The sequence below is a fragment of the Suillus fuscotomentosus genome (genome assembly GCF_016647785.1).
Source record: "Suillus fuscotomentosus strain FC203 chromosome Unknown F5891scaffold_3, whole genome shotgun sequence".
NCBI lineage: Eukaryota > Fungi > Basidiomycota > Agaricomycetes > Boletales > Suillaceae > Suillus > Suillus fuscotomentosus.
Window position 1 is genome coordinate 973539 of NW_024539515.1, and position 23713 is coordinate 997251.

General features: G+C 48.0%; 6 protein-coding genes across 6 annotated transcripts; 4 read left to right on the plus strand and 2 right to left on the minus strand.

Annotated features, from left to right (window-relative positions):
• Positions 1-534: 534 nt before the first annotated feature.
• F5891DRAFT_1136742 (heavy metal translocatin) lies at positions 535-4568 on the plus strand (the record flags this gene model as incomplete). Its single annotated transcript, XM_041364819.1, has 12 exons — positions 535-718; positions 774-1496; positions 1551-2094; positions 2146-2290; positions 2344-2785; positions 2838-3034; positions 3088-3851; positions 3903-4037; positions 4084-4126; positions 4174-4286; positions 4338-4450; positions 4502-4568. The coding sequence occupies exons 1-12, from the start codon at positions 645-647 to the stop codon at positions 4566-4568; spliced, it is 3360 nt and encodes a 1119-aa protein (XP_041232778.1). The 5' UTR covers positions 535-644.
• F5891DRAFT_1000554 (gamma-tubulin complex, component 3) lies at positions 4563-7812 on the minus strand. Its single transcript, XM_041360115.1, has 12 exons — positions 7668-7812; positions 7554-7615; positions 7429-7499; positions 7170-7383; positions 6982-7115; positions 6497-6934; positions 6067-6439; positions 5830-6013; positions 5443-5783; positions 5140-5372; positions 5028-5090; positions 4563-4967 (listed from the first exon to the last, which is right to left on the minus strand). Exons 1-12 carry the CDS (start codon positions 7781-7783, stop codon positions 4674-4676), a joined length of 2523 nt encoding a protein of 840 aa, XP_041232779.1. The 5' UTR covers positions 7784-7812; the 3' UTR covers positions 4563-4673.
• A 1396-nt stretch (positions 7813-9208) lies between these two features.
• Positions 9209-11425, plus strand: F5891DRAFT_1230553 (multidrug resistance protein 4; the record flags this gene model as incomplete). The annotated part of the gene is made up of 12 exons (XM_041369567.1): positions 9209-9415; positions 9473-9661; positions 9720-9813; positions 9863-9980; positions 10019-10345; positions 10397-10404; positions 10455-10487; positions 10542-10666; positions 10723-10811; positions 10858-10943; positions 10965-11065; positions 11120-11425. 12 exons carry the CDS (start codon positions 9209-9211, stop codon positions 11300-11302), a joined length of 1560 nt encoding a protein of 519 aa, XP_041232780.1. The 3' UTR covers positions 11303-11425.
• A 152-nt stretch (positions 11426-11577) lies between these two features.
• On the plus strand, positions 11578-18606 carry F5891DRAFT_1000573 (ras GTPase-activating protein). Its single transcript, XM_041360116.1, has 15 exons — positions 11578-13576; positions 13631-13708; positions 13761-13837; positions 13887-14101; positions 14161-15875; positions 15927-16118; positions 16166-16286; positions 16337-16538; positions 16592-16779; positions 16840-16982; positions 17036-17174; positions 17224-17455; positions 17510-17791; positions 17842-18219; positions 18278-18606. Exons 1-15 carry the CDS (start codon positions 11657-11659, stop codon positions 18288-18290), a joined length of 5895 nt encoding a protein of 1964 aa, XP_041232781.1. The 5' UTR covers positions 11578-11656; the 3' UTR covers positions 18291-18606.
• A 2493-nt stretch (positions 18607-21099) lies between these two features.
• Positions 21100-22307, minus strand: F5891DRAFT_1230570 (uncharacterized protein; the record flags this gene model as incomplete). Its single annotated transcript, XM_041369568.1, has 7 exons — positions 21100-21217; positions 21272-21417; positions 21470-21598; positions 21655-21781; positions 21845-22025; positions 22060-22064; positions 22246-22307. 7 exons carry the CDS (start codon positions 22305-22307, stop codon positions 21100-21102), a joined length of 768 nt encoding a protein of 255 aa, XP_041232782.1.
• Positions 22308-22777: 470 nt separating this feature from the next.
• On the plus strand, positions 22778-23389 carry F5891DRAFT_1181502 (uncharacterized protein; the record flags this gene model as incomplete). The annotated part of the gene is made up of 4 exons (XM_041366038.1): positions 22778-22869; positions 22920-22979; positions 23026-23315; positions 23361-23389. 4 exons carry the CDS (start codon positions 22778-22780, stop codon positions 23387-23389), a joined length of 471 nt encoding a protein of 156 aa, XP_041232783.1.
• Positions 23390-23713: the final 324 nt, after the last annotated feature.

The window sequence follows — 23713 nt, forward strand, 5'->3', positions numbered from 1 at the left end:
GACCTCCAGTTAATGGATCATTGACCTCTCACGCAACATCAATAGCCCAATCAAGGCAATGACGGTGCGGAAGGCATGAGGTCCAACGTGGGGAGAGAGGGGACATTTGCCACCTCAGTGGGTTGAAATATCCTAATTTGCGAGAGGAGAGTCACTCATGGGTCGCCATACCCAGGTCGGTTTGGATTCCTATTTGTTGAGAAGTTTTTCTTACCTCCGAGTTGGTGTCTAATTATAAGTACCAGCACATGAGTCGACAGCGAAATTTCGCATTTGGTCCCTGAGTTTATGTGATGAGAAGAATTACTTACATTTGAAAATACTCTACTCCGAGGGTTAGGCCTTAGCGCTGAGCGGTCAGCCATCCAGGTGAGATTGGAGGCCCGTTAACATCCTGCTCACCTTGACATCTCGCTCACGGCAAACCGAGGGTCAAACTTAAAGATGAGGCTCTCAGGAAACACCTAATAATATGACGTAATAACATTCAAGTTGAGGCAATTTTGCTGATTTTATTTTCTAATACTCCTCAAATTTCAACCGACCAGGGCTACTGATAAAAGTTAGGCCTTTTCACCACTATATAATGTCCCCCCAACTCCCATACATCTCTTCCCACCCATCGTATCTCTTATTTCACACTTATGAATACCGTGATGCCGTCTCAGAGTCAGACGCATGACACCACTGTCCTCGTATCTAATCTTCACTGCAGCAGGTATACATATATAACGGTCTTGATGTTATTCTGCTAATGTTATTATTTTTCGCAGTTGTGTAAGCACAATTAACCAAGTGCTCTTCTCTCTGTCACCCCCTCCAACGAGGGTAGACATATCCATCGTCCACCAGTCAGTGACAGTCTGGCATGCCATTACAATACTCAGACACTCCATACATGCCATCCTCGAAGACGCTGGGTTTGATGTATCCGACCCAGCCTCTGAGCGAAGGCTTTCACGACAAATGAATTTGAGTACCGCGCTTTCTGGAAAACGTCAAAAGCATATACAACAATGTTTGTCGTGTCAGGAGGTAACCGCTACGGCACTCCAGGACATAGTTCCACTGCCCTTGCGGGGTAATGCCGGCGACCTAACTTCCAACAGTGTTTCTCCGACGGATCGCTCTACGATGGTGGGATCAGAGAAGGACCCAGAATTAAGTCCAAGATCCTCGCATAAAGTTAGCGTTGATGACGTGCCCCATCTCGTCACATTGTCCGTAGGTGGCATGACATGCTCCGCATGTCCAAGTACTATTACCGAAATGGTCTCGCAACTCCCTGGGATCTCCGAAGTAGTCGTTAGCCTGCTTAATCATTCCGCCTCGGTGGTTGTTGCTCGAAGGGACCTTGTTGGTTCTGTGACCGAAACGATCGATGACTGTGGTTACGAAGTCGACGTCGTCAAGGTCGAACCACTCATCCCATCAACATCAGAAAGTGCAACGGGTCCTCGGACTTTATCCCTTCGTGTTGATGGAATGTATTGCCAGTGCGTCGATTTGCACTGTTGTCACATCCAGTCTTATTGATATCTGTTAATCAGAAACTGTCCAGCAAAGATTATGACCGCCTTACAAAGGCTCCAGCCAGACGTTGCCATTATCAAATCGTTATCAAACCAATTGGACCCCATAATGCAAGTATCATACAAGCCATCACCTCCGAACTTCACCATCCGCTCTATCATCTCGTCCATCGTGTCTGTGGAGCCGACATCATACTCCGTATCGATTCATTGTCCACCTACGCTCGAAGAGCTCACACGCAGTATGCAGCAGCGCGAGAAACGAGCCTTGCTTCTGCGCCTGTTTTTCACATTTATAATGGCGATACCCACGTTCATCATCGGCGTAGTTTACATGAGTCTCGTTCCAAGTCCCACGAAGCAATACCTGATGGAGCCCATGTGGAAAGGAAATGCGTCCCGGATTGAGTGGGCGCTTTTCTTTCTCGCAACCCCAGTATACTTTTATGGTGCCGATTTGTTTCATCGTCGAAGTATCAAAGAAATCAGGTCTTTATGGAGGAAAGGGAGCACGTCTCCCATTATCAAGCGTTTTACTAGATTTGGGAGTATGAACCTTCTGGTATGCACCGTGTTATCCGCGATGTCATAAGGGGATGACATATTTAAATAGGTTTCTACCGGAGTATCTGTGGCCTACTTTTCGTCGATCGCGCTTCTCATTCTTGCAGCCACACAGCCACCTGCGAGTAGCGGTACAGCACAAGATACCACATATTTCGACGCTGTCGTGTTCTTGACCCTATTTTTACTTCTTGGTGAGTAGGGCCCATGTGTTGCATATCTTGCCTGATATCATATAAATTATCAGGGCGTTACCTCGACGCATATAGTAAAGTGAGGACTGCTGATGCAATCACTGCGCTCAGCTTGCTTCGCCCCTCTGAAGCTCTTCTACTGACCATTAACTCTGCTTCTGCTCCTATTACCCCCGCGATCGTTCCCCGCAATGATCCCGAAAAATGTGACGTGTCATTTGATAACGGTAGCTTTATTGCGTCTCCTGCATTCAGGTTCGAAAGGGTGCCTGTTGACCTGTTGGAGGTTGGCGATGTGGTACGTGTGCAAAATGGTGCCACGCCACCATCAGATGGTACAATCGTGTCTGGTGCGGAGACGTCCTTTGACGAAAGCTCTTTGACGGGCGAGGCTAGACTCGTCAAGAAGAATGCTGGGGACAAGGTTCTTCTTGGAACAATCAACATGTCTAGGGCAGTAGACGTTCGAGTGGACGCTATTGGTGGTGTCACAATGTTAGCTGATTAATTTTGATGGTGCAAATATTGTATTGACCTAGTTCTGTAGGCTGGACCAGATTGTGCAGATTGTCCGTGAGGGCCAGACTCGCAGGGCACCGATTGAGCGTATTGTAGACCACATCACCGGCGTTTTTGTCCCGATCATCACTTTACTGGCGATCGTCACTTGGTTGATATGGCTTGCTTTGGGTGTTAGCGGTGCTATCTCTAGGAGTTACTTGGATACAAGTCAAGGCGGATGGAGTGAGTGTCTTCCAGGCGATTCACTTAACTTTGTACTGACATCAGCTCTGTAGTCATCTGGTCTCTCGAGTTTGCAATCGCAGTATTCGTCGTGGCGTGCCCTTGTGGCATTGGCCTGGCAGCACCTACCGCTCTTCTTGTAGGCTCCGGCATTGCAGCTAAATGTGGAATCTTGGCCCGCGGAGGTGGTGAGGCTTTCCAAGACATGGCGCAACTTGATGTCGTTGTGTTCGATAAGACCGGAACACTCACTGAAGGTGGCGAGCCCCGAGTGTCTGATGCCGAGATCCTGCTCTCGTCGGTGCCTGGAAAGACGCTTCTCGGAATCGTCGCGGAGTTAGAATCTGCATCATCTCACCCGCTCGCAAATGCAATTAGGCAGTATGCGGGGGAGAATGGTGCCGTGTCTGTTGTTGGCAACGCGTTCGATGAAATTGCTGGTAAAGGCGTCAAAGCGGATTTCGAAGAAATGCGACGCAAGGCGATAGTAGGAAACGAAGCCCTGATGCGAGACCACGATGTCTTGCTCTCTCCAGACGTTCTCCAAGTGCTCGATAGATGGAAATCTGAGGCGAAGAGTATCGTCCTCCTCGCTGTCACGGTCGTAGACTTTGACAATAAATTCGTCGTCGCAGCTATATTCGCTGTGTCGGATCCCATCAGGAGGGAAGCTACTGGTGTTATACGTCATTTGCAGGAGCAGGGCATTGGGACATGGATGCTATCAGGGGATAACGAAACGACGGCAAAAGCAGTTGCAAAATCTGTGAGCATTCCTGAAATGAACGTCATTGCTGGAGTTTTACCTCAGCAAAAAGTACGGCCTTGATATTCGAATCCCCGTCACGTAATCTGACCTCTCACGCAGGCTGAAAAGATCGAGTGGCTGCAGCACAATGGCGCCAGACGTCCTTCTTCGCGATGGCAGCGTATGTTGCCCAGATCAACGTCAAATCAACGATGTATCGTCGCAATGGTTGGGGATGGTATCAACGACGCACCCGTGAGTTCTCTCTACAGGGTTTTGTATCTTGTGTTCACTGGTTCAGGCGCTAGCAGTTAGTGACATAGGAATAGCCATCGGATCTGGAAGTGAGTTCTAGTGTTTGTTTAACGGCACACATACTGACATACTTCAGGCGACGTCGCAATATCTAGCGCTTCATTCATTCTTGTATCTTCAAATCTCAAAAGTCTAGTCACTTTGAGCAATCTTTCGACAAAAGTGCTCAATCGCGTTAAAATTAACTTTGTACGCTCTCCAATCCCCCTGCACCCTACTCGTCACTTATATAGTCGGTAGCTGTGGGCAATTATGTATAATGTGATTGCAGTCCCCATCGCTGCTGGTGTGGTATATCCTGCTGGACATGTGCGTCTAGCTCCCGTATGGGCATCATTGGCCATGGCATTATCGTGAGTGGCCTGACCATGGGGTACAGACCATGTATTTATCGGTTGCCCTAGCTCTATATCTGTAGTTTGCTCATCGCTTGCACTTAGATTGTACAGAGAGCCGAAGATACAACTTTGAAAAGTTCAAATTCTTTCGGCGACGTTGTAGTCAATTTGTTCATATCATTTATGTCATCGCTGTACTCCTAGCATATTTTATAAATGCACTCTCTTACGCCCATGATCACAATCTCTGCGTTGCAAGAACCTCCCTATCCTTCTTCAAACGATAAAATTCTGAAAATGAAAGTCGTATGCCAAGGAACCGGCAATCCAAATCTGGATGCGACTGCAAAGCCTGCACGATAGTTTGCATGCGCTCGCTGAATGCAGTGCTATATTCCTTGAGGAGTTTGCGAATCTGAGAAAGCGACTGGGTGTGAGCGAGCGAGGTGGGTGCAGTGTACACCCCGCGGGCGGCATCCCGCGCTTGGTCTAACCGAGCTGACTCGGCTAGGGTGTAATTATAGAAATTATCCTGTGGTAATTTTTGTTAGGAAGGAAACACGTGAGTAAGAGAGGACGAAGAAATGCTTACAATTGCCTCGCGAAACTGAAGGATCGTCGAAAATACCTCCCGAATTTGAGTCAACAAGCTCTCCTGGCATGACGGTAAGCTCGCGACAAACTTACTTGCAAGCCCAACTTACCTCTCTCCCTGCCTTGGAGCTGATCAGCAATACCTTCTTGACCATACAATCAAGATACGATTGATGAGCGTCGATCATAGCGTCGAGATCACCCTCTCGTCTCGCAAAGAATTCCATAAGAGCCTTCCACGAGCACTCGATGACCTCGAGCTGTGTGTACGCTTGCATCTGACGAATAAAATGTATCATTTCTGAAGTCGTGATCCGGATCTGGTGCCAGTCATACTCCAGTTCTATATTGCTCGTCAGCGCCGCAGCTACAGTCTATGACAGGAAGAAAACATCGCAGCATAATCAACTCACCTTCCAACCGCCCTCTAACTCGTCCAGCACCCGCAACCCTCATCCAGCCACTGCTCAACGCGCCTTCAACGCGCTTCATCGCCCACAGATGTGCAAAGACCCGCTTGTACTTCTCCAGAGACCCGGGGTCTAGGAGGGTATCGAGCGGCGCGTCGACCTTGTATTCGAGCGTGAAGACGTCCCACCCGAGCTCGCCGTGCGTGTATTCCAGCATGCGAGCGTCGAGGCGGCGGAGAACATCCGGTGGGTCGTTTTGTGCGCTTGAAGTACGGATGGCTGTCTCGAGTGTTGCTGTGAGGTTGTGTCGGTATAGGGTGTTGGCAGGTCGGGCGAGAGAGGGCCTGTGCGCCCGTTAGCATGAGTGAAATGATAGCATGAATTACGTACCCAAGCGATTCCATGAGTTGCTCAGCAAAGTCACCGTAGCCAAGGAGGAGGTAGTGCTTGAGCGCGGAGAGGTGATCAAGGAGGCGGAATTTCTCAGTGAAGACTTCAAACAAGCGAGCAGAGGCGGTGTTGTATGCACTGTCGATGCTGCGTTCTAGTCCTGCGATATCGCTGTACTTGAGAACTATGGGAAAACATAAGTATCAACATAAAAGTGAGTGGAAGTACAGAACTCACTTCCGCCCGTATTGCTCATCTTCTCTCTCGTTGCTACCCAATCTGAATCGTGACAACTGTATCTGATAAAATTCAAGCTCTTGCCCGTCGAAAAGATCTTTCTTCCAAAGTTTTCGCCCACAAACATTGGGAGCATCTCTTTTCTAAAGCGATACTTCGCCTCCCATACGCGGAGACCGCCTCCACCGTCGCCTCTGTCTGCGCTAACGGAATCCTCACCGAATGCGTCGATGCCCCCTGCAAGACTTGAGGGATGGAGTCCTTGAAGATGCGCAAGTGATGGGTCGACTGAAACGAAGAATTCAGAGTGGGGATCATAGAGCTCGCCGGAGAAGAGCCATTTGTGCAGTGTATTGAAGAAGGGAGTGGATACCTGAAATTGAATTAGCATGAAGCAGTCGGCTAACTAACACAAATAAAGATGTTGCACCTCTTCCAAAAGTTGGTCAGTAAATTTTCTGACGAATGGGTCTCCGTTGTCGGTGTATGAATGAATGAGGTTAACGAGTGCCCCACCCTGTGCGTCATGTGCACCCTCAACACAGACGCTCATCATGCGCATGCGGAGACGCCACTCTGTTATCCAGACATCGAGACGTTTTAGGGTGAGGCCGGTCTCCTCTCCTATAGGATCCGATTGTGCGCCTGGAGCTGAGTTGGATGTGTTGCCCATCTGAGACTCTAGAACGGCGATGAGTCGGTAGTATTCGGTAAGCAGCGTCTGGAGGTGATGGCAAAGGCTTTGCTCGATCATACCGACGGATGGCCGATCTTGTGTGTTGACGAACGCGGCTATGCGCGCGTAGAGATGACCTACCTCGGAAAGGCGATGAACGAGGGATTTAGTTGAAGGAGGGATGATATATTTCTGTGAGTAAGATGAGCACGATATGACATTCATTTAAAATTGCTTACAGAATCTTCGACAAAAACGAGTTTGGGCTGGGCGCCATTGTCTGAGAGCGACAAGTGTACATATTTTCCAGAAATTCCCTGTAAGAGATATAACGTGTCGCGAAGAAGTAAGTGTTCGGGGAGATGGCGTCGTCCTTCATTAGCACTTGAGCGTTCTGTCCCACAGAGGGTGTCAAAGGAATGCATACCAGTACGGGCGCGATATTCACGCAATATCTCTGCTTTCGAATTGCCTTTTGGCTGTGGTGAGCGCGGAAGATGAGTAGGACTAGTGGTACGAATTGTGGATGGACGAAGCGGGGCCTGGAGAGACGCGAGGAAGGGGCTTGAGGTTGGCTGGCGTGAGGAGGATGCGAGAGAATAGAGAAAGAGGAGGGACTCGTGTTTGCGAGAGAGAATAGGCTACGCAGAGATAAGACGCGCGACCAACACGATCGGTACACTCACTTGGTCTAGTAATCGCGAGAGGAGATTAGTGAACTTGAGCGATGCATTGCTCGGAGATTCAGATTGTAACACTGCAAAAGAATACGGTCACAATTAGGAATACGCGATCTTTGGGTGATGCATACAATGCCTTTTTATCTGTGCCGCTAAATGACCAGTGTCATTCTCGTGTGCGGTGCCAATATTACTAGAGAACAGGTAAGTAACATTTGCCACAAGCTGGACTAGGGCGTTGTTACCTTGCGAGGATATCCTTGCAATGTGCTATTAGTTCTTCTTTGAGACGTGTATTAGACTGAGTCTGGGGGACAAAGGACGTGACAAGGCTCTCGATTGACGCGCTCACATCGCGCATCGCGGTATACAGTTTTAGATCACGCGGGTATGTTAGAAGTACATGTCCAATTGCTTACAAAGCGAGCAACCTGGATTCAACTTGAACTTTGACGGTCATGTCCCTTCAATACCTTGGTAACCTTGCAGAAGTCGGGTTTCTCTCATCATTGCGTTCGAGCAGTGTGATTGTTAAGCGATGTATGATCACGGGCAGTAGGCACTCCTGACAATCACACATTTCCAAATGCTCAAGGCTTAGCTTAACCTCAACCAGGGACATACGCAGAAAGTAGCCTCTACGGTACCATGATGTTCTGGTAAAGAATTTTTTGAGGATCCTGCATGCGGACTCGGATTTGCCCTCTGTGTTTTCCTTATTGTGTTGCAGTATACTCCTGCAATTCCTGCACTCTCGCTCTGGTCGCCAGCCGTGTCCTTCTTAAAAGTGCGCGACAAGATTCCTCTACACCCGGTGAGGTCCTCTTCATGCGGGTCGAGAAATCTGAGTTCCAATTTTTCTTCATCCATTGGCGCGTGCTGGCCTCATCACAAACCATACCGTGTGGATTCATTTTGGTGTAGACCAATCGGTCCATTGAATACGCTGATCACGGAGGCCGAACAATTGAAGATCTGGATCGTTGACATGCATGCCAGTCTTATCTTTGATAAATCAGCAGTGATATGCAAAGTTGACCTTAACTGCCACGATGCAGACGCCGATCAAGCAGCGGCCAGTTGAACGGCCTGCATTGGATTGACGTATCGAGGGCTATGCAGAAATCGAGGGTGTAAATGGAGCAGAGAGGCCAGCACGAGACTTCTAGTGAGTTCCATTATATCACTCGGGTGCTGGTCTGTGTTGGTAATGGTCGATAAAGCGAAGGTTATGAAGGTCCTAGGGGTCGGACTGCGAGCGAATGCACTGATCATCTCCGAAGATAAAATGATGGTTTGGTTAGTGTCTTACATAACAACCTATCTCGTGTCTGAGTGTACGTATGTAGGAAACTTGTCAATATTAGCCTTCAGGCTACGAGGGATACAACCTTCAAAGAACTTCAAGTCGATGCTGATTGCCTGGGCTTCATATTTGGTCCTGAGGTGCCAACAATGCAGCAAAGCAACTGAGGTTGACAAACAAGACGAAACTGCGGACTTAGTTGGAAGAAATTTTGACTCGTTCGAAGCGCTACGAGATGACACGCGCTGACTGGCGCCGATCATGAAGCGTAATATGGGGCGACTCGAACGATCGTTTGTAAGTAGACGTCCCAAAGTCCTCGGGTGAGATCTTACCCGTCGGTAACGTGACCAGCGGCCTCCAGGAATAAAGCGTAATAGCAATACCTGCCTGGTCAGGATGTCATCTGCTATTTTTAAGGAGTTTGTCCCCTGAATCGTCTTCGGTCGTCTTCCCTGCTTACCAGTGCAACGCTTGTACATGTCGGACTCTCCTCTGGGAACCGTCTCCTCTGCTCGTGCACCACACCGAGATGGCACGAATTATCTTCATCCTCAACTCACATGTAGCGAAGGCGGGGCTGCCGAAGCCTTGGATAAGTCGAATGATGAGGTGCATGAATGGGAACACGACCCAGCGAACCCCAGGAATTGGCCTCTCGCAAAGAAATGGATAACCACTACAGTCGTCAGTTCTTCTATCAGCGAATTCAGTTCACTAGGGCTCATGTCAGTGTCGTGTCAGGTCTCGCTGTACACGCTTGTCACACCATTAGCAAGCGCTATCATGGCACCTGGTTTGCCTGACTTGGCCATGAAATTTGGCATAACCAATCCAACAATCTTAGCGTTGACTCTGAGTATCTTCGTTCTATCGTATGCCATTGGTCTATTATTCGCGGCACCCTTATCGGAAGTATACGGTCGTGTGTGGGTGCGTGGTGCTCTTCCTACATCTGATCGAAGAGACCATTTGCCTGAATGAGTTCAAGGTGCTCCACCTAGGAAACCTCTTCTTTCTCGCGTTCAATCTCGGCTGCGCTTTGTCAGCCAATACCATGTCCTTGCTCGTGTTCCGGTTTCTAGGTACGTATGGAGCTGTCGGAGCTGCAACTTTTGCTAACTTTCTACGAAGCTGGATTGGCGGGGAGTGCGCCTATAGCATGTGGCTCAGGTGTTATCAGCGATCTCTTTTTGGAACACGAGCGCGCCTCAGCTATGGCACTATACAGCATTGGACCTATGCTTGGCGAGTCTTTCCTTGTTTTACGGTGTATGACATTGACTGAAGTTCACTCATAGGCCCCGCTATCGGTCCTGTTATAGGGGGTTTCATCGCAGAGTCAGTTGGTGTACAGTATGTTTTCTATGTCATCGCTGCGATCTCTGGTGTTGCCGCAATACTTGGCATCCCTCTCATGAGAGAAACATATGTACCAGTCATCAGGTTTCGTCTGAACGCCATGGTGCTAGATCGCGAAAAGACGTCTGTAGGGCATCCTGTCCTGGCCGCACATCATATGGACAAGTGGGTTTACTTATGGGTTAATCTCAAGCGACCGGTCATTCTACTGACCAGGAGTTTCATATGCTTCATCTTGAGTTTGTATATGGCTTTGTAAGTCTAATTTGATGTCGCGCAGCTCACTGACTCATGTCATCTATTTAGGATGTACGGTCAGTACTACATTAAGTTATATCGGATACGGACTGAGATCGTACGTTAGGTATCTACTTCTTGTTATTTACTACTTTCCCCGGTAAGATCATACCTGGTCAGCATTCAGGCACCATTATTAACAATTTTTACATAGACCTCTTTGCAAACGTGTACCACTTCAGCATTGGAATCGGAGGTCTGACATATATTGGAGTTGGTTTTGGATTCGTAATTGCTACCGTGTTTGGCGCCAAACTTTCCGACAAGATCTACATATACGTATGTCTTCCTTCTACCTCGAACGTGTCAGCTCAATTGCTAGCTTCTATATTTAGCTTACTGCAAAAAATGGAGGGAGGGGTCGACCAGAGATGCGTGTGCCTGCTCTGATATTCGGGTCGTTTTTTGTCCCAGTGGGACTGCTGTGAGATGGACCCCTTTGTTCCTGCTCCCAGTCTGACATGTATTAGTTGGTATGGCTGGTCTGCCCAAGCCAAGGCCCACTTTATGATGCCCATCATTGGCACCTCTATCTTTGGATTCGGAATATTGACATGTTTGTGGGTGTGCCTCCGAGGTTTGGCACTGTTCACGTTTGACCCTCTTGAAAGCCTCCCTATTCAACTATATCTCGTGGATACATTTACATACGCTGCAAGCGCTACTGCAGCCGCTTCTGTCAGTTTTCCCTACCCTTGACGTCGTTTGCGTTCACTGAATACGTCACATCAGGCCTTCCGTTCACTCCTCGGGTTCGCATTCCCTTTATTTGGACAACAGATGTTTGCGACGCTCGGTTATGGCGGAGGCAATACGCTGCTTGCAGGTTTTGCCATCATCATTGGTATACCCTTCCCCGTGTGGATATATTTCGCCGGCGAAGGTATCCGAACGAAGAGTTCCTTGGCTCGTTGATTTGTTTGTCCTTTCAACCAAAGTATTTTCATGATCATGGGAGTATGATGATTACGCCAAAAGCCTGTAGAGATACGGAAAGGTAGTATTTGTGTAGATTATGGGGGCTCTAGTAAGCCAGCGTCACGGTGCTCACACCGAGCCATGAAAGATAAATATTCAGGAGGCATGGATTAGCTGGCCTCATCATAAGCCGCGGCGCAGTCGTGTCTAGTACAAAGAATTTAAGAAACAGCTTTAAGCGCTCATTACATCAGCTATCCTTTTAGGTCTGACTTCATGTTGTTCCCGGTATACGTACAAATAGTACTAGTAGGCTGGAGCGGCGTGTTGTGCTGACGACTTTGACACGACATGGAAAAACCAAATGCGCTAATACCATCGACCACTGATGCTCCGTCGTCGCCGTCCAAGCAACGAGATGCTTTCGCGTACCAGACGCGTCTGCTCCAGCGCACTGCTTCTCGTTCATCAACAAACTCTCGAAATTCTTCCATCTCATCGCGTCCAACATCCCTCGTGAGCCCAAATACAACTGGTTCTAGTCCGCCTGTGGTTTCTGCTACCAGACGATGGACACCTTCACATCGACCGGGTGCCAGTGTTGACACTGTACGCGACAAGTGGGAGGAGCGCGCACGTGCAGAGGCAGTACTCGACGAACGCAGGTCTGCCAGTTCAACAAAGCAAATCGAAACTACACCCAGTCGTTCTAGCCTGGGTCGTAGTGACAGTATCTCCTCGTTCACAGATTCCAGTTTGCAGCGCACTTCAACTTATCTCAAACGGCATACTTTCTCCGCATCCCTTCCACCACACATAGTAGCAACTCCCTTGTCCCCGAATACTACTGGAATATCTGTCGTGAACCCTGACTCGTCTGTCAACACACTTTCGACCCCGACCCCTCATCGTATATGCCTCCCAACTACATCATCTCTTCATTCTTCATCATTATCTGACATCAAGGAACTTGCTGATCATGATATACCTGCATACATATCCCTTGATTCCCCCTCCCCACCCACGCGGAGACCAAGTACAATAGACAGCAACACCCCGGATTCTGCTCCCCATGATCTAGTATCACGGATACCCGACCCATTCACATCGACGGTGATCAACACTCCGTCCAGTCTTTCAAAGCCTTTGTTCACACCTGCAACACCTACAACTATCCCCCGCCGTCCCATGTCACTTTATGGTTCACAGTCTTCATCTTTTCCCTTCCCGGAAAAGGAAACCTTGCACGGTCGCATCTCTGCAAGCCAGGATCTTACCGACCATACCTTGCGACTTCCAAGTCGTGTTTCGCGAGTGTCCGACAATAACCCTTCGGACCTCACATCTAAGTTGAACGACCTTCCCTCCAGGATATCTGCATATACATCCCGATTGGATTCTCGTTCTTCTGATTTTACGTCTCGTTCCGCTGAGAATGTCTCACCAGCTGTCCTGCCAATCGTGGACCGCACTTCCCGTGCCCCTGACATTACAACTCGGGTTGCGGAATACACTTCGCGTTTCAACCTCTCTGAACGCCCGTCCCCATCTCCTACGCATACCCCCACGTCCTCGTTCGCATCCACTCAGAATTCCTTCGCATCCACATCTTCTTCAACCCCTCCACATACGCCCAGTTCTTCCACCACATCCATTCCATCAACCTCCTCTTCTGTAATGTCACCGGCCCCTTACCGCTCCTCATACATGTCAAAGAAGTCATCAACATATAGGCAAATTGCTGGACACAAACTAGGACGCCATCTGCCCCGCATCGCGAGCGGGGATGCCGATGAAGACTGGGTTGATGAGCAGAAGCCCAATCCCCCATTACAACCTGAGCATACTCTCGTTCATGTGGATGATTCACAGATGGTGTTGCGACGATCACGTCGTAATTCCAGGTATGAACCTCCAGCGTCACCTATTACAGAAGAACTTGTAGCAGGGATGTCAAATACCTCCGATGTTACTGGAATTCCGGGGCGATTGCGTCTTTCGCGGGATCAAACGCCAGCGAGTCCGACTGCACCGACAACCTTCCCTTCCTCTCGCTTGACGAGAGGCCTATGGGCCGATGTACAGAGACATTTACTGCAAGCGTATGAATACCTGTGCCATGTAGGAGAGGCGCAGCAGTGGATCGAGGGTTGCCTTGGGGAAGAGCTAGGCTTTGGAGTGGTGGAGATGGAGGAAGGAATGAGGAATGGTGTTGTGCTTGCACGGCTTGTCAGGGTTTTCAAGGGAGAAGGAGGGTTCAGAATTTACGAGGTGCGCTGGCATTCCAAGATCGTGTGATCGAGGTTGAACTCCGATTGTTTACAGGCCCGAAAGTTAAATTTCCGCCACTCGGATAATATCAACCATTTCTTTGTTTTTGTTAGAGAAGTAGGATTGCCCGAGGTATGTCGCCACGCCTCCAGCATCAGATATGACGAGTAACAATTTGCATAAGGGATTCATATTCGAATTGACCGATCTATATGAGAAGAAAAACTTTCCCAAGGTCATTTACTGCATACACGCACTTAGGTGAGCACCTCCCGATCGGCAAACGCTTGAATTTGCTAATACCTCGTAGTCACCTCCTCGCCCGCCGTGGTCTCGCCGAATGTATCGGAGATCTTCTCGGCCAACTTCAATTCTCCGATGACCAGCTGCAGAAGACGCAGAAGGGTCTCACTGACGCAGGTATTCCGATGCCCAACTTCGGCAATGTTGGCAGGGAACTAGCAAAAGAAATAAACGAGGAACCTGATCCACCACCCCCTGAACCAGAGGAAAGCGAGGAGGAACGTGCGTCCTACTTTGTTTACTTTCCCGATATCTATCAATAGGATGAATTTTGTTCATAGTGCGCGATCGTCTGCTCTTGGAGAATGAGGACTCGATACGTTCGGTTCAATGCATAGCCCGTGGCTTTCTGGTCCGCAAGGCACAGGCGACACAACGCGTCCGTTTGCGTCTAACCGAACGATACGTTCCTCGTCTGCAAGCACATCTCCGTGGTGCTCTCGCCCGACGCACCATTTCTGTCTCCCGTCAGCAGACGCGCGACATGACGCCCTGGGCTATTCATTTGCAGGCTGCTGTCCGCGGCGTACTTGTCCGTCGGCGCTGGAGAGCATACATCGCTCGCATCAAAGCAGTCTCTCAATACTTAGTCAAGACACAGGCCCAGATTCGTGGCGTCCTCGTACGTCGGCGATTCGAGAAGCTGAAAGCAGCCCTAAGGAGCGCCCGTGCAATCGTGGTGAAGATGCAATCAACTGCACGTGCCAAAATCGTGCAGCGGAACCACAGCGAAGTGGCGAAAACGTTTGCGCGTGCGGAGGTAGTATTGTCTGTGGTGAATGTCCAAGCTGTTGCGCGCGGCTTCCTCCTCCGACGGATGCTTTCGAGAAAGCTTAGACAACTGGATGCAGAGGAGGAGACTATCGTGGATTTGCAGGCACAGTGCCGCGGTGTTCTTGTGCGAAGACGCATACGGACGCAACTCGCCAAGCTGGATGATGTGTCTGCAACTGTTGTGCGCATACAGGCAGCTGTGCGGACTTATCTTGCACGCAAACGCCTTCTTCAGCTCATCCGAGGTTTGCGGCGCGCGACTCCCATGCTTATCGGTCTGCAAGCGCGTGCACGTGCGAGCCTGGCTAGACAGCAGCACCGTAATGTCGCAAAGGCCCTCTGCGAGGTGAAGGTCGTAGCGAGTATTGGAGGGTTCCAGGCTCTTGCACGAGCTGCGATCATGCGCAACCGCCACCGTGAACAGCAGAAAGAACTAGAGTTTGTTGCTCCAGATGTGAACGGATTTCAGGTAGTGGCGCGGGGGTACCTCGTCAGGAGGGACTACCATGCGTGGCGAGACTATTTGCGGCGGAGTCAACCTGCAGCGACGATGTTGCAGGCTTTGTTCCGTGGAGTGCTCCAGCGGAAGAAATTCCGTGCGAAGATTCAGTATTATCGCACAAATCTTGATAAGGTTGTCAAGATTCAGTCGCTCTTTAGGGCAAAGGAGACTAGGGAGCAGTACAGGCAACTCACGCTGGGCAAGAACGTCACCGTCGGAACGATCAAGAACTTCGTGCATTTGTTGGACGATTCGGAGTCGGACTTTCAAGATGAGATCAAGGTGGAGCGGCTGAGAAAGCGCGTGGTAGAAGGCATTCGTGAAAACCAGGCTTTAGAGAACGATGTCAGTGATCTCGACGTGAAGATTGCGCTTGTTGTACAGAATGTGAAATCCTTCGAGGAGCTTATCAAGGCGCGGAAAAAGTACGGTGCAGACAGCGCTGCTGCTCACGCCACTAGGGCGTCCATCCTTGCTGCGCATGGCGACCCCTTTGCTGGACCGAATACTCTTGATCATGCAGCGAAGAAGAAGCTTGAACTGTACCAACAGCTATTCTATCTCTTGCAGACGAGAGCAGAGTATCTAGGTGGACTCTTCGTTCAGCTTTCTGACGAGACAGCGGAGAAGCACAGGCGGTTGGCAGAGCGGGTCGTGCTCACGTTGTTTGGGTATGGTCAGGACCGAAGGGAGGATTATCTCTTCTTGAAGTTATTCCAGGTGCGCCTCCCGCAGTTTGTGACGTCTGGTTATTATTGATACTGCTTTTAGCTTTCGATCCGTGAGGAAATCCTGGCCGCGCCGTCGATTTCGGATGTCGTACGTGGACATCCGATGTATATTAACATAGCGGTGCAGTACGTCCGCCCACGACAGGTCACGTATATCCGTGAAACGCTGCAGGGGATCATCCGTGAGCTCCTGGAGGCTGTCGATCTTGACCTAGAACCTGACCCTACTGTGGTAAGTATTCTTGTGCTTCTTGTATGACGACGTTTCACCTTGTCTAGATCCACCGATCGCGCATAAATGTGGAGGAAATGCGATCTGGAATTGCAAGCACGAAGCCCAAAGATGTTCCATTCTACGAGGCTTTGAAAGATCCTGATACCAGGGCCGAGTACATCAGACGCACGTGTTTATTTCTTGAAGTGTTGGAGCTTATTTTGATATATCTACAGATCTCCAGAAACTTCAGTGGTGGACTGAAGCCTTTGCCGTATCCATATTTGAGTCGACCCGCAGGATGCCCTACAGCGTGCGATTCATGGCGCGCGAAACGTTTCTTCAGTTGAAGGAGAAGTTCCCTGGAGCGCCTGATGAAGTGTATGCAGCCTGCATTGGCAGGCTGGTATATTACCGGTACTTAAACCCCGCCATCTTGTGTGTTTCATCTTCGGTCTCTTGTGACAGGCGCTCATCACCCAGATTTGCAGATCGCCTGAAAACTTTGATATGGTCGCATCGGTAGATATTGCAACCAGGAAGAATCTCGCGCAGATCTCCAAGGTCTTGACGCAGGTTGCGTCAGGCTCTGAGTTCAATGATGATCAGCCTAATTATGTGCCCATTAACGAGTGTGTGCGCACGTTGATCACGCAGATGACCAATTGGCTAGTGCGAAGTGAGTTGTTTTTTTATATTGTATTGAGCATGTCTGGTATTCATCTCTATTGATAAACAGCAGTCGCGGATGTCCCCGATGCTGAAAGTCACTACCATGCCCACGAGTTCTTGGATGCTACAGTACAACCAAAGCCTATTTACATCTCTCCGAACGAGGTGTACGGTATGCATGTCTTGCTCTCGCAATATCAAGAGAAATTGGTGGGTGCATTCAATCAGGAGGAATTCTTTGAGACTGAAAAATATATTGCAAGTCTCCTGATCGACACGATGCTTTGCGTGTTATTCTGCACGAGTTGGATGGTGTACCTCATCTTGATAACGATGAGCTCAAGGATGCCAGAGATCGTGCGATTACTCTGGAGCTGACGAACAGGTTTGCTCATGTCCGAGGTAAGCTTGTGCTACTCGATATCGATGACGCTTGTTGACGGGAATGCAGATCCACAAGCTGATGAGAAAACGCTCTGGGTACAAGCAAAGCGCGGTGTACTTGCGATCTTACGTGTCCAACCTGCGCAAGATCTTGTCGAATCTTTGATGCGTCCTGTGAGCGATAGCGATGAACTTCGCTGGGAGAACATCTTGGCCGAAATGGATAACGAACCAACGTCACGACGTATGCCTTCAACTTCCGCAGGCGAGTCCGCCTATAGGCTAGAAGACATTCGATCGTGAGTTGCATCGAGAAGTATGGAAGACAATGCTCAACTAAAAAAATATAAAAGGTTGTCTTTCAAAGAAGTCAAAGCTCATGCCATCTTCTTCCTTCTTGAACTCGAGAAACAGGGGAAGATTACGCGCAACGACGGATTCCAGGGTATTCTGAATGCCATTGCCAGCGATGTCCGCAGCAAGCACCGCAAACGCTTACAGCGTCAACAGGAGATGGATAGCATGGTAGACGCCCTGAAGCACCTTTCTGAACGGAAGAAGTATTTCGAAGAGCAGATCGACAGTTATCACAATTACGTTGAAGCTGCGATGGCGACCATGCAGCGAGGCAAAGGGTAAAGATCAATTATGTTTGTGCCCTACATTGCGCTAAACTCTTGAATAGGAAGAAGCGTTTTGTTCTGCCGTTCACAAAGCAGTACTTTCATCTGCGGGACTTGCAGAAGTCGGGGAAGAATCCTCAGTTTGGATCTTTCAAATACAGTGCGAGGGATTTGTATGAGAAGGGTATATTACTCTCCATCGATAAATTCTCTCCCCGTCAGTTTGATAAAATCGACATCACCATTTCTTCCAACAAACCTGGCATCTTCACTATGGAAGTGTTCAATAACACGCTGGGGATCACCAATCGGATAGCTTCTACTGATCTGCGTATGGAAGACTTGTTGCAGGCTCAGTTCGAGAACCAGGCTTCCCTTTCCTTATTCAATGGACTGGCAAAGGTCAACATTAGTTTGTTGCTCTACCAGATCAATAAGAAGTGAGTGCCCTTTCACCTTACATGTATGTCTCTTCGTTCTGACCCTCTTAACTTTCAGATTCTATGTGTAGTCGGTGCTTGCTCTGCAGGACTCATCTTGTATCTACTAATTTTTTTTACCTCCGCATCTTGCATCATATATCTTCGCATCTTTTACCTGTAATCCATCATGCATTTATGTATTTCTTTGCATACGAACTACGATGAACGTACGACCGTATCCCAGGATATCCCATGACCCAATCCATTGCGACTGGGGTACCACGACTGCGACGAAAACGTCAGAGGCACAGTGTACCTGTGAGCTGTTAGCTTGAAGGTACTTACTGTATGTGGTATCTGAGTTGCATAGTAGCGTAGTCAGCCAATTAAAAATCGTTAATCGTTGACCGTTGACCGTCGTAATCGTTCAAGAAATCCGGATTCCGCAGAGGCATATGAACGTGACTCGCGAATCCACCTGCCAGTCTACTGCGCGGATCTCTTGACTTGCGTACCATCCTTATAAGATTTAAACAAGGACCAGCATCATCCATACTAGATCTCGAAATAGTCCAGTATGGGCCAGCCAATTCATTGCGTCTAGCGTTCTCATTGTATGCACTCACGCCATTCAACGATGGAACTTTTGTAGATGAAAAGACTCAGAAACTGTGCCATATTTTTTATCTGGTATATATTCCTGCTCATGACAGACTCCAGAGCTTTACATTAGGGGAGCTCAAAGTTGAACGCCCAACGCCCAAGCCCAACGCCTAACGCCCAACCTCGTGACCAAAAATGAGCATACCTAGAATAAATAGAAGTAAATACAAAGTAAACCCTAACTAAACCCTAACATTACATCATCGCCCCGCGCACTGTAACGAGGTAGCGAGCTCCTACTGTTCAGCTTCGTCTGGCTCAGTAAGAGTCGGAGGCACGACCTGTTTGTGTTGGGCTGGTCTGAGTGTTAGATTGGGGAGGGACGCAAGCAGGTGGAGCCGCTGGGTGGGCTGGAAACCTGCTTACGAATTCGGTCGTGCTCTAACTCTTGTGCAGCGCAATCAAGATAGTATTTTATACATTCTAACGATTACAATAATATTGGAATACGAAGCAGTAACGGTTCAAAGTCTGAAACAAGTGAGATTGAAAGATGCGTAGCTTGATGTCATAGGTAGGTCGAAAAACGAGAGGTGCCGGGAAACTCCGCAGGCTATGTCTCGGCACCTGTACAATCTATTTATTCTAGGTATACTCATTTTTGGTCACGAGGTTGGGCGTTAGGCGTTGGGCTTGGGCGTTGGGCCCCAGTGAAAATTGACAAGAATCGGGTAGATATACGTATATAGATATCTAAAAAATAAAGGCCCATGAAATCTATCGATGTATTTCGATGTATTTAGACAAATGAGACTTTTCGAGATGGAAAAAGAATGACATCGAGAAACAATTTAGACGTTTAGATATGATTCTCGATCTGTTTAGACCACCGATACACATTTACATACGAAATATCACTCGATTTGATCCAAAAACAAATCTAATGAGAGCAAATGACATTATCTATAGGTATCGCTATCATTAGGTGACATCAGGTAACCGACCTGAAAATGATAATGTCATAGAAAGCTTTATCTGCACTAGCTTTTGCATAATATTTATCATAATTGTACTTGTCGTGACAAACCTTTGAATACCCAGACTAAGTGGGATGGAACCTGCCAAATTTACAATGGTGATAGTCACATTGCCAGCTTGTCACAAAGATGGTACATATTACAACATCCACCAGCCATGATAATGGAATATTAAGTTGCTGAGTGCCTCCATGGTCACCTATTTTAGTATCAGTGATAGTACACTATAATCGTGCCATGTCCTGGTCATGGCATATAACCTCTGACAGGGTTTTCCTTCACTGCAATAAATAAACGAATGTTAACATCAAGTAAAGCTTTATATCCCCGGACTATTTTGGATAAACATTACCAACGGCCAAAATGTGTGGAGTGATTATAATGCAATACCATATTGTTGCAACATGATTACCACATACAAGCTGTGCTTTATATTACAACCTTGACGAGATCTGTCTTGGTGCTGATATTAGATATGGAGTTGTGACATTAGATTATGTTGCCCACATTTGTCAAGTACGCCATGTAGGCAAAAAACAGCAGCACACTATCATCTTAGCCAATCATAATGAGATATGATTATGGCATGTAAGTTTAGCTCGTGATTGTATTCTGTACATACTCTCTCTGAATGCCAGTAAAGGCTATAGTCTTCCAAGGCAAGACTGATTCAGATTGGGGCCGCCTTCAGTTCAAGGTTGCTGAGCAATGGTCATGCATTACCATCTACCAGCTGGCCGCCAAGATATGATCGTCACATGCAAGGTGAGTGTGTCGATTTAATCCTGACAAGCTCTGGAAAAATGGTGGTGTTAGTTAATGTCTTTGAAGGATAGACTATTCCGAGTCGAGGCTGCATTGAATTCAAGGTTGTGGAGCAATGGCCACACATTACCGTCTGCTAGCTGGCCGTCAATGTATGATCATTACATGCAAGGTGAGAGGGTCAATTTAATTCTCAACAAGCTCTTAAAAATGGCAGCGTCAGCTAATGTCTTCGAAGTACAGACTGTCCTGGTCTGGACTGGCTTGTGTTCAAGGTTGCGAAGTCATAACAATGCATTACACTCCCTCAGCTGGCAGCTGAACTATGGCAATCTCAGTTGATGATTGCCCAAGCTTGAGAAAAACGTAGACAGCAGTCCGAGTGAATCATTGGAATATCTTTAGCACGCTAGCCTGGTTATATGAGTCGACACAAAGTGGCATTAGGTTGTATTTATATCACTACATAAGACATGTTTGTTCAGAATAAAAACTATGACGGATTCGAATCTGTAGCTTGTTTGGCTGCAAGTCGTTTAAGCCGAATCTTTGATAGGACACTGTTAGCAGTGATAGGTCGCTTGGCGGCAGAGGAATTAGGGAAAACTTGGCTGGGTACGCGGCAACATGAGTCCCGTCAAAATGATAAAGAGTAGGGACAATACCGATTCCACCACGTCAGCAGCTCATCGACTTCTGTAGACTCATCAGGGTCCTCGAAGAGATCAAGGAGGCTGTGGTAGAATGTCTCTGAATCTGTGGTCGTGTTGGTTCGTGAAAACACCGAGGAAGAGCTTAGAGCGAATCGGACCTTCAGTATTACATTAGAAGAATTCGGTCATAAAAGGTGGGTGTTGACAAACCTGTGTTGCAATATAGGCCATCGATGCAATAGTGACTGAACCCATGCCATGGAGTTGAGCATTTCTGGATTGCGTGGCTTTTGGCTCTTTGTCGACCGAACTTGGGGATGTGAAAATGTGCTTATAAGCCTGATAATGTACAATATAGTGAAAGGTTGCACGAAAATATGTCCACTCATGCATACAAGTAAATGGCTCCTAAGAAGACCACACCATGGGTCATCAACGTCATAAGTATAATGGGCATACAAAAAAATGGGCCATTGATCCCCGCAAACTGACATTTCACCGCTTTGGAGATTCTCTCTTGTCCTGTCGATGATGAAGCACAAATTAGTCGTCAGCTCTGCCAATGCAAGTAATTCAAACACTTACTCTGAGTCATTCCAATTCAGCCCAGCGGGACAAAGCAGTGATCCTGTAAGTTCATGATTGAATCTGCGGTCAATTTTCGAGTTTCTATGTAGAGGAGGCTGGATTGCTGCTCCTTTGGGGGCAATCCAATCAAGAATTGCAGATTTTAATGTTTTTGTGTCGTCACCTCGGGCGCCTGCGGCTCCCTTACCAATCTATAAATTGTAAGCATGAACTCCAGCTACACAAAAAACAATGCACCAATTCTCCAATGTGAAGGATTTCCTCCTCAGATCCATTTTGTAGTCACTCTAAAAGTCCGGGATAAGAATCTAAAAGCTGCTCGAAAACACGATGTTCCCGTCACTCACTGCGAGACATGTCAGTTAAGAAGCAAGCAAACAGAGATGATAGTGTTTTACTCAGCAGATAAGTCCTCTAGCGGGGTATCTTCCATTTGCTCCAATCTGAGGATACCATTCATAAGAAGAGAAGGATAATTGCACAATGCGAATACAGTTCAGCCAAAGTGCTGCCCATGGGAGATAAGAGGATCAGATGTCGAACTGTAGGACAAGATGAGTCTGCAAACATATGACACACATTGGGGATAGCCTACGCTTTTTTGCATGGCCCCATCTGCAGGGCTGACGCAGTGCGTTTGGTTGGAATGCTGGAAGTAGAATGCTGGGTGGTCATGTGAACTCGGCAGGAAGTACATGATTCGCACATACCTGGAACTCGGCTTTTATCCACAACACCCCACTATGTGAGATTGTAGGTGACTGGCGTGCCTGATGGCCGCCAAATGATGGATGGCCGCCAAGCACTGGCCACCAAGCACTGGCCGCGGTGGCTGGGGGACAAGATAACTGAAATTAAATTGATGGCTTACAAAAGCGCTGGCACATTGTCAAAAAGAATAAATATTGTGCAGCTTGCCATTAGACAATAATGCCGCCCCCGTTCAAACTGATGATGCAACAATCTTTGAGTGAGAGTCAAACCCTCAATCTGTCTGGACATGTTATCAGCTTGAACCTCCGGTAACCCTAACAAACCACACGAAACACATTTTACTAATGGCATTTATTAGTATTGAATTAATTGGCGATGCCAACCAGAGGGTCGAGCCTGTAGGACTCACTGGTGTAAGGTCTGTAAACCGCCATCAATCATTCCCAAATCTCACTACAGAACAGAGGGGCAGATGTCGTCAAAAACTCGCCAGCAGCAGAAAACAACAAAGCTCCCCTCCTTCTCCCGAACCACGGCCTTGAAGCGGGTGAGGCAGAGTCCATAGCCGAGCTCAAGAAACAACTACAACATGCAGAATCTTCCTGCTCAAGACTGGAGGAACTATACCAAACATACAGATTGCGTTGGCTAGAGGAATGTTACCGGGCCGGAATCTTGGAGAAATATGCTCCAAGTGGAATCAGTACGTGCTCTCCTCGCCAAATCGAATGGAATGCCCCTTCTCCCATCCAAAGTATGTCCTACACACGTTCTCTTGAAATAAACTGACTATGCACAGCCAATGGTGACGATGAAGTTGAACACTAGGGAGTCAACTCCAAAGTTGTATTGAAACAAGTAAAATCAGCATCGCAGTGCAGGGAACATTCATCAGTTCTGTAATGAAAAACCTTGGTGTAGTGCAGTTATGATAGCATGCAGTGAAGCTTTGTACCCCGAGCAGTTCGCAGATCCACCGTAGACTGATGTCGTGGAGCCTGCGTGGTTGGTAGCCAATCACAAAAAAAAGAATAAGACAATTGATCGCATCTATGTAAATCACTATAACTACCCTTTAGGTCCTGACTTTTAAAGCGGATTGTGAGACGCAAGTATGTATGCACCAATGCATTCCATTCCATATCTGTGGTA

What these genes read in the sequence shown, in the direction of transcription:
- F5891DRAFT_1000554 (XM_041360115.1), bottom strand. Translation starts at nt 7,783, where the DNA reads ATGCGCGATGTGAGCGCGTCAATCGAGAGCCTTGTCACGTCCTTTGTC. An exon ending in TCTCGCGATTACTAGACCAA is followed by an intron (nt 7,384 to 7,428) that starts GTGAGTGTACCG and finishes ATCTCTGCGTAG; the next exon opens with CCTATTCTCTCTCGCAAACA. An exon ending in TTCAGTTTCGCGAGGCAATT is followed by an intron (nt 4,968 to 5,027) that starts GTAAGCATTTCT and finishes AAATTACCACAG; the next exon opens with GATAATTTCTATAATTACAC.
- F5891DRAFT_1000573 (XM_041360116.1), top strand. Translation starts at nt 11,657, where the DNA reads ATGGAAAAACCAAATGCGCTAATACCATCGACCACTGATGCTCCGTCG. An exon ending in GACCAATTGGCTAGTGCGAA is followed by an intron (nt 16,780 to 16,839) that starts GTGAGTTGTTTT and finishes ATTGATAAACAG; the next exon opens with CAGTCGCGGATGTCCCCGAT. An exon ending in ACCATGCAGCGAGGCAAAGG is followed by an intron (nt 17,792 to 17,841) that starts GTAAAGATCAAT and finishes ACTCTTGAATAG; the next exon opens with GAAGAAGCGTTTTGTTCTGC.